The following is a 12,342-nucleotide window of genomic DNA, read 5'->3' as shown; positions in this document are numbered from 1 at the left end:
TGGTGTGTAATTTTCTCAGAAGCTGGACAGCTCGAGTCTTGGTCGTCACGCTTTCAGTCGTGGTCTTTATCACAACCATCTCGAGTATCACTAAGGCTAAAAGTGTCGAAATCCTTGTGGCCAGTGCGACGTAGGTCTCTATGCTTGATTCTGTAAGCTCGAAATACTGATGGACTTGTTATTCCAGATATACCACAGTTTTGACTGTCTTCATTGCGAACGGATCCGGAAATTGAACAATATAACTTGATTTTTGAGATTCGGCAAGATCTTCCTACCAACATGACAGGATAGTGATTTTAGCTGCTCACTTGCAACATCACGAACCACTCATCTATCACCTCAATAGAAAGGATTTGAGATCTAAAGGATATCTTACCGGTCTCGAGAGCCTAGTTGTCTGAGCTTCAGGATGGGTTATATAGTATAAACATGGCCGCGGTGCTTGCCTATTTCCAGTGTTTAAACTTCAATATAGAATCATTTGAATACCTACTCTCCGGGAAGATGACTTGAAAATACCATGTTGCACACTTTGTATCTGATTTCTTCTCTCTTACATCTCTGTACTGTCTTCTTAAAGACCTCTCAATTTCTATGTGGCTTAGCACGACTCGGGGGTCGACATAAAAGTGTTCCTGAAGCCACGAAATAGTATTCATACAATCACCAATTGCAGCTCGGACTCAAGAAAAGATTGCCTCTCTCCAATCTGCAACGGGTCTCCATCCTCAGTACTTAGAGTAAATTCCCCAGTAGAAGTCACCATTCCCACCAGTAACGGGCCGTGAGAGGTTGTCGTACCATCTGGATTGGCTAGAGTCACTTTAACATAGTCCCCGGGCCGGAAAGTTACATTCTGAAAAGCAATAAGACGTCAGGTGAAGAAATGGAACTCGAGGGTGTCGTCCTCTTACTTGGGGAAATTTTGGGATGACTGGGCGACCGCCGCCATCTGCGGGGGTTATAGTGGGGTGCGTGGGGCTAAGAATGAGCAATTAGTTTCGTGCCAGTTTGTGAGGTCATGGCGATCATACGTTTGGGAAGCACTCATATCGATTGTCGAAAAAAAGGTATCTCTATGGTTGATTGAATGTTCTTGCGCCGTGTCGCCCGAGGCAGATTTCTTGGGTTGGGCGTACCTGGGCTCCGTGCATACAACTCTTGTACCCGTTTGGAAGGCTGGCGATTGGACTAACCTCGCAAGTGTTAAAATTCTCTGAAAGATTGGGAACCTGTAATACTTGTATTGGTTCTATCAGTCAAGTCGTTTGTTTCTCTGCTAGAGAGAATACGGGCAGTGCCCGAGCTGCGTGTGATATGTAAGTGCTGGGCTGTCAATTTACATTGGTGGACCCTCACCGACTCGTGAACCCGAGGATCGGAGCGTGTACCCAAAGAGAGAGATCGCCCTGTTCAGCCCCCTCAGCCTGAATTTCCTACATGACTGGGGTATCCTCTCAGCTGAAGTCTTCTCTTCTTCTCCCTTGATGACACAGCCATTTTGTGCTACCGGCGGTCACCTAGCGCTGCCTGTGACCCATCAGAATTTCAGCATTTTTTATGCCTAAAAGTGAGCTGTGCGTTCCATAGCTGCCAGCGTGACATCACCCCAGGTTGCCTTCGCGTGTTTGGCCTTTTTTTCAGCCTCAACCATGATGGCCTCGAAGTCTTTTGCCTTCTTCCGATCCCTTTCTGCTCACTAAATTTTGACAGCCTATCACCAAGCCTCTCACTATTCAATTAACCAATTCGATATCATGGAAAGCGAAGTTTTCCAGATCAATGAGGAAATTGCAAGCTCGCTGCGGGAGATCGACGACGATGAGTTACGAGTCTTCTCGGAACTACATGAGGACCCAACCAACGACGAGGAAATAGAACTCTTCATTTTTACAAACTTCAATTTGTACAAACGGACTGGAGACCCGGAATGGGCTCAGCGAGCCATGGTGCAAACCGATCTCTGGCTTTTGTCCACTCCGCTCGAGGATGAGCAGTCTGCCCGACGCTACCGAATTGCCAATTTGATCAGGGCAACAGCATGCGAACGTGGTCACCAAATCCAAGGAGATTCTGAGGTTCGGGCAATAAATGACAAAGAGTTGCTGCAAGGCACTCGATACCGGGCAACCGACTCCCTTGATGTTCTCAATGTGACGATCGAAGTCATCGCACTCGCGTTGAACCAGATGCCCCCCTACTACCCGCGAGATCCAAACTTGCTGATGCAACTGGCAAAATGGTCCGTCGCGCGTTATCATAAGTCCAGCGGCGCCAACCACCGTGATCTTCAGAACGCGATAAATATTGCCCAGGACGTGACCGCAGTTGGTGGCGTCGATCCCCATACCCGAGCGCACTGGCTTTTCTTGTTAGGTAAATGGGAAGGCACACAGTACTTCCGCGTTAAAGACTCGCAGAGTCTAGACCATGGAATCGATGCCTTTCAGCACGCATTGAGCCTTCCGTTTCGATGCGACGCCTTGCACACTCAGCTATGCCTAAAGCTCGTGAGCTTACAACTTGTACGGTTTACAATGGGCGGAAAAAGGGAAGATCTCGACGAATGCTTTTCAATGCTTCAGAAAATTATAGAGAATCCATTTATCAGCCAGGATGACCGAGCTAGTACACTTAACTACTTGGCAACTTCCTGGGCCCTAAAATACATGAATACCGAGAAAGATGACGATATGACCTGTGCGGCTCACTATGTCACGATGGCTTTGAAGAACACGCCATCTGATCATCCTGCGCGAGCAGCTATGCTGTCTCAGCTGGAAAAGATGGTAATTCGACTCTATGAACGGTACGAAAGCACTGATTGTCTTTGCTACCGTGACCAAGCAATCGAGATGACAGACCTTGCGGTGCAAGGTGGAGATGGTCCTTTCGATTTGTCTGAAATGTTTCGCATGCTGGGACAATGGCTGAATTTCCGATACGAAAGCACGGGATCGTTGAGAGACCTTCATCGAGCTATTGAAGTGGGGGAACTCGCAGCTCAAACTTTGTCTTCGACCAACACCAATCGTTTGTCGATTTTGTGCAATTTATCAACCCTCTATGGCATTCGCTTTGAGCGTCAAGGGGATATTACGGACATAAATCACGCAGTGGAACTGGCCGAGAAAACCACGGAGATCAGTCGAACGCAAGATTCTGAAGGAGAGCTTTTTAGATGCCTGGCCACACTGGGTACCCATCTCCTTCGACGATTGGAAGGAACTGGCAGAGGTGAGGACTTGCATGCCGGTCATCGTGCATTCACTGAAGCGATTGACATTGGAAACCCGACGGACCCTCTTTGGAACGCCGTGATGAAGAACTTCGCGAGTTGCTTGCACCTTCTTTTTGACCGGACGGCGAATAGAGATTATCTTAATCGTGCTATTGATGTTTGCAGCTCGCTGCTCGACAAAGACGTTGAAGATCACTTTGATACAACTTTGTCCATCAAACTATCTCAAATGCTTAAAACGCGATCCCGAGGCAATTTGTCCAAGAAAGATCTCCCTAAGGTGAAAGCACAAGTAATTGAAGCCTGCATTCACCACCGGAAGCCACTTCGGTTTCAATATTGTGGCGATTTCAGTGATATCAACAAGGCAATCGACATAATGAATACCGCCATTCAGCAAACCAATGTGGGACCTCGGCGGAGGGCCCAGATGCATCAATCTTTAGCCAGCTGCCTCACCGAAAAGTACTTCATGGCCCTCACTCAAACCGGCCCCACGAACGAAACTTTGGGGTGCCTTAACGGTGCAATAGACCACTGGGAGATGGCACTAAAGGAGACGCCCCAGAATCATCCACGGCGAGCTTCCTGTGCATTGAACCTTGCACAATGTCGGTGGCTTCGATTCTATCAAGCCAATGATGAGGCAGATGAACAAAGGTCCATCGAATGTTATCGGGAAGGGTGGGATTGCGTCAATGCACTACCGTCAGTTCGCGTTTGGTCGGCTAGTATTCTAGCTTCAAATTTCCGAGGCTCCAATCCTGAGGAAGCAGCAAGTCTTCTTCAAGAAGCGGTCCAGCTACTACCAACAATGTGCCCGAAATACCTGAATGACGAAGACAAGCAGTCTCGTCTTCAGGACTTCTTTGGCCTGGCGTCGCAGGCTGCTGCGGTATCACTCGAGGCCGGGAAGAGTCCCGCTGATGCTTTACAGGTACTGGAAACGGGCCGAGCAATAATATCGAGCCTTTTGTTGGACATGCGAACAGAAATTTCCCAGCTCAAAAGCAAGCATCCGCACCTTGCTGAGAGGTTTGAGGCCATTCGAGACGAGCTCAGCTCGGAATCTGATTCACATAGCCTTTTAGGGGCCCCCTCCTCCTGGGAATTGTCGCAACCAGAGACGGGTCAATTCAACCGCCAGCATCAGCTTCATGAAGAGTTCGAACAACTTATAGTGAAGATACGCGACCAGGATGGATTCTCACAATTTCTTCTTCCACCGACTGCAGATGAATTTGAGGCTGCCGCGCACTCTGGACCCATCGTTGTCATCAATGCCCATGAATATCGGTGCGATGCAATCATCGTTGAAACAGGGAAATCAATCAGAGCACTTCGCTTGGACAAACTGAATAATTGGGATGTTGCAGCCAAATCGGATGAATTGACTCTGTCCAACTCGTCCGCGAAGTATTCACCCTCATATCTATCGCCGCTGCTAGAATGGCTATGGGAGACTGCTGCAAAACCTATACTGGAAGAGCTGGGAATCATGCAGCCTCCGAGCTGTGATAATGACTGGCCTCATGTTTGGTGGGTTCTGACAGGACAAATGGCCAATATGCCTATTCATGCAGCCGGTAATCATGCAAAAGGAGTCTACGAGACTGTAATAGACCGAGTCATATCATCTTACAGTACGTCGGTGAAATCGTTGATCCACAGTCGTCGACACGGCATGGATTGCGCCTCTCATGCCACCGCATCCCAAGACGCGCTCATTACGAGTATGGTCGAAACACCCCATCAGATATCCCTCCCTTTTGCTGCGAAGGAAATTTCAGCCATTCAGTCAGTTTGCAAGGAAATGAACTTTGCGACAATAGAGGGTACCAAGCGCACTGATGAAATCTTGACGCACCTCCGCACCTGCAAGATCTTCCACTTCGCAGGTCATGGCCTGTCAGATGCCAAGAACCCTCAGAGAAGCTGTCTGCTCACGGAGGATTGGGAAACAAACCCTCTAACGGTAGACAGACTTCGGCAGCAGAATCTCCAAGAATCAGCCCCCTTTTTGGCCTACCTCTCCGCATGTTCGACTGTCGCGAATAAAGAGGTCACACTCTTGGACGAAGGAATTCATCTCATCAGTGCCATCCAGCTCGCCGGATTTCGCCATGCTGTCGGGGCTCTCTGGGAGGTATCAGATAAATATTGCGTTGATGTGGCTCGAGTCGTGTATGAGACCTTGCAGGTGGAAGGCATGAAAGACGAAGCCGTGGCTCGAGGAGTCCACCGAGGAATCCGGATGATCCGTGATGCCGGCCTCAAAGAGAAAGCCACTGTGGACCGAAGAAGTGAGGATGGTGCAGACAAACTCGACAAATTTGAAGGGGATTTAGAAGAGCCAGAGCAAGATGTCAAGGCTTTGGAAGTAATGATGGAGAAAACTGGCTGGATGAAAAGTGACCAGAGAGACGCAATCCCCCTGGGTTCGGATTCTTGCGAGCAGCAACCAAAAACCTCGCTGTTTTGGATTCCGTTTGTCCACTACGGAGCATGAAAAGACAGGACAGACCGTCTTTACAAATCTAATGGATTACTTGGACTGCAAAGACTTGACGTCTACTCTCCATTGTCAATAGACTATGAAAAGGCGATCTCCAGAAATCGGAACCATCTGTAGCGGCGGACCTAAGACTTCTTAGGCAGAGGCTCGTTGGGTTTATCTTGAGGACAGAAAGCAAGGGAAAGAGATGGATGAATAGGCCGTTACTAGCAATGTTGCTATCAAGATTGCTATTTGAGTTGACCACGGGGTCCTAATCCCCATGGTTAAGGAGCGTCCTTATATACATTGTTCATCGAAATAGCCCTATCCCACGGGGGGCGACGCATCCGGGATGGATGGGTCGACGGTCGCTAGACCTCGTAAGGAGTCGCGACTCGTCAGGTTCGATTCGACTCGGAACCGCCAAGACTCAGGTTCAGGTTCTAAGATATTGGAGTCGCGATCCGACTCTAGGATTCTTAGAGTCGAACCTCAGGTTCCACAAACAGTGCAAACATAGGGAATCTCGTGATATGCATATTTTATGCAGTTTTCGTCTGTATTTTTGAGTATTTGGCTTACAGTTTAGGCGAAAAGATGTAATGACCGACTAACCCTCAGGCGTGATGTAGCCTATAGGACTATCGAGCGGATGATGGATAGAGCGTGATGGGATATCAAGGCATAAGTAGTTATAGGTAATAATAACAGAGGTAGTAGCGTATAGCAATATGTTCCAGATGCATGAGAACTGATTGCTGACTTCTAGAAGAAGGTCAGCTTGTAAGGGCTTTATATACATGACTCCAGTCTGTAGTACTAATCCCTATTAGATCTTGGCTCTATAGACTATGCCAGATCTCCTTAATGGGTTTCGGCCCCAAACGTGGCCCATATCAGTTGACATAGTCCTTTCAAATTAGGCCTAGTAGGGGTCTTCAGAGCCCAGGCGTTACACATGGGTGGGCCAAGGGAGGCTGCCCAAGCCCATGGGAATTTGCTCCATGGGAGTGGGAGTGAAATTTTGAAATTCCCATGGGACTTGCCGAAGTCTAGTCTGAACCTATTCCACGTTATTTATATAAGATGTCTCCAGCAGACTACCGGAATCTGGCAGATGATTGTGCATGAAGTGTTGCCCGTGCCCGGGTATCAGTTATGGAAGTGAGCGAATCCCCCAAAGCAGAGCTAACTTTCCACGCCTACAACTGTCTGAATAGAGTATTTTAAGTGTATTGTGTAGTGACAACGCAATAGTCTCTCTTGTTGGATGCCCAAACAAGTCTTTCCTGCTTTTCGGGTTAGCTTTGAGTCTTAAACAGATCACATAACCATGTGACTGATGCTGTTCAACCCCTCCTTTATAAGCTTTGTCAGTTTACAGCTGTTGAAACAGGTACTTCACTTTTCAAGATTCAGCGGTCTTAGCGTGTTTATAATGCTCGATGCGGACCCAAATCTAGATGTCAGGGTGCAAAAGAAAGGGAATCCGACTCAGTCCGCCTTAATTAAAGACAGAGGTGTGGCATCAATCTTAATCATACCCGGAAACTGCGATCTCAGATTTACTGGAGAAGGGAGAATCAGAGAGCAACTTCAGAAGCTCTGAGATTGCTCAGCCTATACTCAGGTCAGCTCAGTGTGCAAAAAGCAGCACTGCCTGAGCACTAAAGCAGAAATGGAAGGCCCTGAACACATTGCAGAAAAAGCTCACATATGTAATTATATACATCCATCATGTACAACATCTCAGTACGTCCCTCTCATCATCCATGACCCTTGCATATTCTAACATTAATCGCCAAAACACAAGCCGAAAATCCTCCGCGCGAAGAACCTTATCTGCCCAGGCCCTGCTCCTCTCCGCAATGGATTGTCCAAGAGTCTGTCCTTCCGGCTCTTGGTTTAAATAACGGATGATTTCGGGCAGATCCTCCAGAGTCATACTAACCGGTATATAATGGACCCAAGGAACGAGCCAGTCATCATGCCACTCTTTATAGAGTGTCTGTTTGAGAACAGCTGATTTCGACCTCAAAGCACGGTAAAAGCGGCCACTGAAACCATTACCATCAAGGTCAATGTTATACCGCGCTTCGTAGTTCGCGCGGACATCATCTCTGTGCCCGGGTTCAACATTAAATGCAGCCTTTTGTGCCTCACAGGCGTCATCATCACATTGAATCACGGCGGAAATCCGTATATTGAGGAGGGAGGATATTTCGGAGATCGTGGAGTTGACGGGTCGCCATATCAAGCTTTTACTGTCGGCTGTTGAGGGCTCTTTTCTCATCAGGGTGATGAGTTCTTCTGGCGAAGCGGCCAGCAGGGCTAGTCGTTGACGTTGGAATGATTTCCAGTTATCTAGGGTCGAGTGGCCGCCTGTTGTCGATCCAACCCAATACAGGACATCTCGCTTCTGGTCCCAGTCCATATCCTCTGACTCGTGGTATTCTTGCATCCTCAGTTTGGCGGCATACCACGGACTTGGGTAGAGTATGTCTTGAAAGCAAGAGAGTTTTGCCTGAGAGAAGACAGGCACAATGGAATGTGTCAGCGAAAGAGACTCGGGGGACAAGAGAGAGCCATGAAGATACCGCAGTTCAGGAAACAGACAGACGTCTTTGCTCATGGTTACATTGGAAAGAAATTTTATGTTTAAGACTGTGGAATTAGGGGAAGGAGCGGGTTGAGAAAAGTCTCGAGCGGGAGAATCAACCGGGCATGAGAGTGTCATGGCCTCCCATGCATTCTGTTTTCCCACCTCAAGGAAATCAACACGCTGTGACAGCGAGGGATTTTTACTGGGGGCAAGGGACGTCGTTTCGTTGTTGGCAATGCGTTGAGCGGCTTCCAGCACATCATGCGCCACGACTACCTTGGGCTCGTCCTTGATATTGATCGCAAAGACCAAATCGGGTAAGGTGTTCAAGATGTCCTCGCTGAGCCAACCATGTACTTCCTGTGCCATCCATGGTGCGAAGTTTTCCATCGAGTAAGAAGCGACGTGATCCGTGATCGCAAAGCGGATCATGGACATGTGGCCGGAGTTGAGTGCAGACTCCACCCTGCCCCGGAGGTCAGCAGGGGAAACTCCCCACAGCGGCTCCATTGCTTGCATCATAGTGTCAAACTCGTCGATCAAGACAAAGTTGTGGGCTTTGGCGGCAGAGAACCATTTGTCGAAATTGGGAGGGGGTGGCTGTTTGTATCGGCGTTCATATTCCGCATAAGCATCCTCCAGTGTCTGTGATTGCCTCTGGACCATTTCTTGAAATCGTGATTCCGCTTGAGAAGCTAATTGTTCGATTGGATGTATAGATATGTCAGAATGAAAGGCATGCTGGTCATTGTAAAATCCGCTGGAAAAGGTCTCAGACGCACGATACAGAATGGCGAGTGCTGGAATGAAGATGAAAAGAAGTAGTTTTCTATTTGAGACCGACAGTGGTAAACAGAGGATACCTTGTGCTAGGGTTGCAAGAGACACTCCCGACAGGTATACAGCCCGAGTAGGCAGTACGGCGATCAATGTCGCAACGGCCGCCATGGAGTATGTGTTGATTGTCGTTGCAAACACGAAACCCCCAGAGTGTACCTAACAAGAGTAAGCATGCTGCAATCCTCTTGGCAATTAAGCAGAGAACGTACCAGATAGAATGTTGCGGCTATTTCAGTAGCACTAAAGAAGGCTCGGAAAACCATAGACCACGACAGAGAAGAATGAGGTGGAAACACCACCATAACACCTGTGACCATGCAGAAGACTCGAGAAGCAATAATTTTAGCATTCAAGCTTACGCCTCGTTCCTCCGGCCACGGGCCATAATCCTTACATGCCGCCAGCAAGATAAAGGTCAAAGCTCGGGAAAGAGTGAAGACAGCGCAGGCAACGTAGGATAGGTCATTGTCAGATCCAGACGCCTGGAGAAGGATGTAAGCGCATACTCCTAGTACTACCACTATACACGCTCTCGTCCAAGGGAGCCGGGATCCTTTTGGCGTACTCAACGCCTCAAAGGCCGCTCCGAGGGCGGAGACTGGTCCTGGTAAAGGACTAGTCCATGAAGCCCGAAGTGAGTATAGGAAAGTTATGATTGTTACCAATGGCTATGTATCCACAGTCAGTCATACAACTTTGAGTGAGCACATATGCGACAAGAGAATGGAACCCGTATTGACACAATAACGATCCAAAATAACCTCGTCAGAGATCCGATGATCAGGGGTGACTTACCAACATCGATTTTACATTATAATACAAAGGGACTATCTGAGAAGTGGCAATGGCTAACGATACTAGGCATAGCATCCATGACGGCGTCGGAGATATATTGGGCTCTGCGCGAGCAGTGCTTCCGTTGAGTGAGTAGCGCTGGATTCGGGGGATAAGAGCAAGACCAGCCCAGCATAAACATTCCATCCGGATGTCTGCGCTCCATTCTCGTTTGATTGAAATCATTTCTGCACCAAGTGCGGCAAGAAGTGCCACAGCGGCGAGAAGTGTGCTGGTGGATTTCATCTCTGGTCTTCCAAAGTGCGGTCAGCCTAACCGTAAGGCTTGGTCGCCCGATATGGCAGCACTACGCGCTCAGGAAAAAGAAGCCGGATGCTAATAATTGAATGGGTGAATTCTTGCGTAGCTGTTACTGCAGCTTCGTCGTGGTTGTTAATGTAGAATTGCAGTTGCTCGACCAAAGTGAGAAGAGATTCAAGCGCGCGAGCCCAACAATCATGGCACCACAGGATGAACCCTGGAAACATTGTTAGCTGGGGCATGGGCTTTATGTATCAGTTGAAAAGGATCATTGGTAATCGAGCGCAGTTCATGTGGGGGAGCTTTTTATGGGTACTTTTGAAGCGCTCGGCTATACAAAGAATAGGTTTCTTAATTGGCCGCTACGTCCCCTGATCTCAATAGTGTATGCATGCTTTGCGGCGCAGCATTTTGTATCAGCGCAGGGGCTGGCAAGCCTAGATGTTGGCTTCCTATCATTACGAGCAGCTTCACACCAGTCATGGCCTCCATTCATCGGCAATGTGATTCCCGAATACTTGGTCGGCAAGTTGTTAATCCCCTCAAACTCATGATCTCTGCTGCAATGGACATACCTGGCTCTCTGATTCTCAGAGGATATGATTTGTCCCACACAGTGGGAGATATTGGGACCTATGATTCCACTGACGGGAGCGGCGCTGTGTGGAGCCTGCTATTACATGCGTAACATGCCTAGAGGCCTCTAGGGGTGGTGCTCTCTGAACAAGGTATCCTTTAACCCCTAAAGCTGCCTTGTTTTTCAGCCCTGATATAGTGGACAAACAAGGACAGTGTCAGCTATCAATCCAGCATAGATCCATCTAGGTCAGTGTCGTAGGCGACGCTAGTGTAATACTAGCGCCGGCGAGAACCCCGCGTTGCGCACGGTCCTCGCCTGTGTTAGATCCTTTGTTTGCTATATTCTTTGTCTCTAGATTTCAGGGTCCTCGGGGATCCTTGGGAACCTGGTCAAAATCATGACATGGGGGATCCTTCGAGCAAACCCCATGGCAGATGACCTAGTAGATAGATCTATATAAGGAGAGCTGATTCCTGGGTAAAAGGAATCAGCAGATCGTTCGAATCCAATCTACTTGATACCTTTCGTTATCTATTCCCTTGTTTGACCCCGGCGTATCGCCGACTACACGCTTGCTACATACTAGCACTAGCTCAAGGCTTAGTGCACCCCACCGCCGTTACAGTCAGGCTGGATTCACTTACAATTCCATACACATAGTCCATCTTCGCACCCTTGGTGAGAAGCAACTGTATAACTGCTCCATGTCCACTCTCTAACGTAATCCACGGGTGAGTGGCACACCTCACCCGAAAACGCGTCTCTCCCTATACCCTTCTTATTCAAGTATCCACTATGCCACCAAAATCCTCGCGATCTTCGCGAGATGCTATCGAACAAGAGGGCAAGATCTTATTAGCCCTCCAGGATATTGAAAAGGGCCAATTTCAATCGATTCGCGCAGCTGCAAAGCTATATAGTGTACCCTATAGAACGTTAGCCCGGCAGGCGAAGGGGACAACCTCACGCGTTGATATACACGCAAATAACCATAAACTGACCCAATTAGAAGAGGATTCACTTGTTGAATGGATCTTCTCTATGGATTTGCGTGGAGCAGCGCCTAGGCCCTCTACTGTACAAGAAATGGCTAATATCCTTTTTGCGGCGCGTGGATCAAACCCCCCATTAACTGTCGGGGTTAATTGGGCATCAACCTTTGTCAAACATCATGATGAGCTTCATACACGCTTCTCAAGACAATACAATTATCAATGTGCCCTAAACAAAGACCCGAAATCACTATGAGAGTGGTTTACTATAATAAAACACATGGTTGATGAGAACAGGATTCAACCAGAGGATATCTACAACTTCAATGAGACTGGATTCACAATGGGCCTTATATCAGCACAGAAGGTGGTTACCCAAGCTGAATACTACAGTTGGCGATCAGTTCTACAATCAGGGAATTGTGAATGGGTCACTGTGATCAAAGCAATTTGCACTGATGGCTATTCACTGCCTCCATGTGTGATATTCAA

The 12,342-nt window shown here is 48.2% G+C and overlaps 2 protein-coding genes across 2 annotated transcripts; one reads left to right on the top strand and one right to left on the bottom strand.

Annotated features, from left to right (window-relative positions):
• Positions 1-1,760: 1,760 nt before the first annotated feature.
• Positions 1,761-5,753, top strand: VTN00DRAFT_2414 (uncharacterized protein; the record flags this gene model as incomplete). The annotated part of the gene is made up of 1 exon (XM_069428630.1): positions 1,761-5,753. The coding sequence occupies one exon, from the start codon at positions 1,761-1,763 to the stop codon at positions 5,751-5,753; it is 3,993 nt and encodes a 1,330-aa protein (XP_069293116.1).
• Positions 5,754-7,476: 1,723 nt separating this feature from the next.
• VTN00DRAFT_2413 (uncharacterized protein) lies at positions 7,477-10,263 on the bottom strand (the record flags this gene model as incomplete). Its single annotated transcript, XM_069428629.1, has 3 exons — positions 7,477-9,339; positions 9,393-9,851; positions 9,979-10,263. The coding sequence occupies 3 exons, from the start codon at positions 10,261-10,263 to the stop codon at positions 7,477-7,479; spliced, it is 2,607 nt and encodes an 868-aa protein (XP_069293115.1).
• Positions 10,264-12,342: the final 2,079 nt, after the last annotated feature.

The sequence above is a fragment of the Thermoascus crustaceus genome (assembly GCF_041956765.1).
Source record: "Thermoascus crustaceus strain CBS 181.67 unplaced genomic scaffold VTN00scaffold_1, whole genome shotgun sequence".
Lineage (NCBI taxonomy): Eukaryota > Fungi > Ascomycota > Eurotiomycetes > Eurotiales > Thermoascaceae > Thermoascus > Thermoascus crustaceus.
Note: the sequence above shows the minus strand (reverse complement) of the source record. Positions and strands in the feature narration are given on the sequence as shown.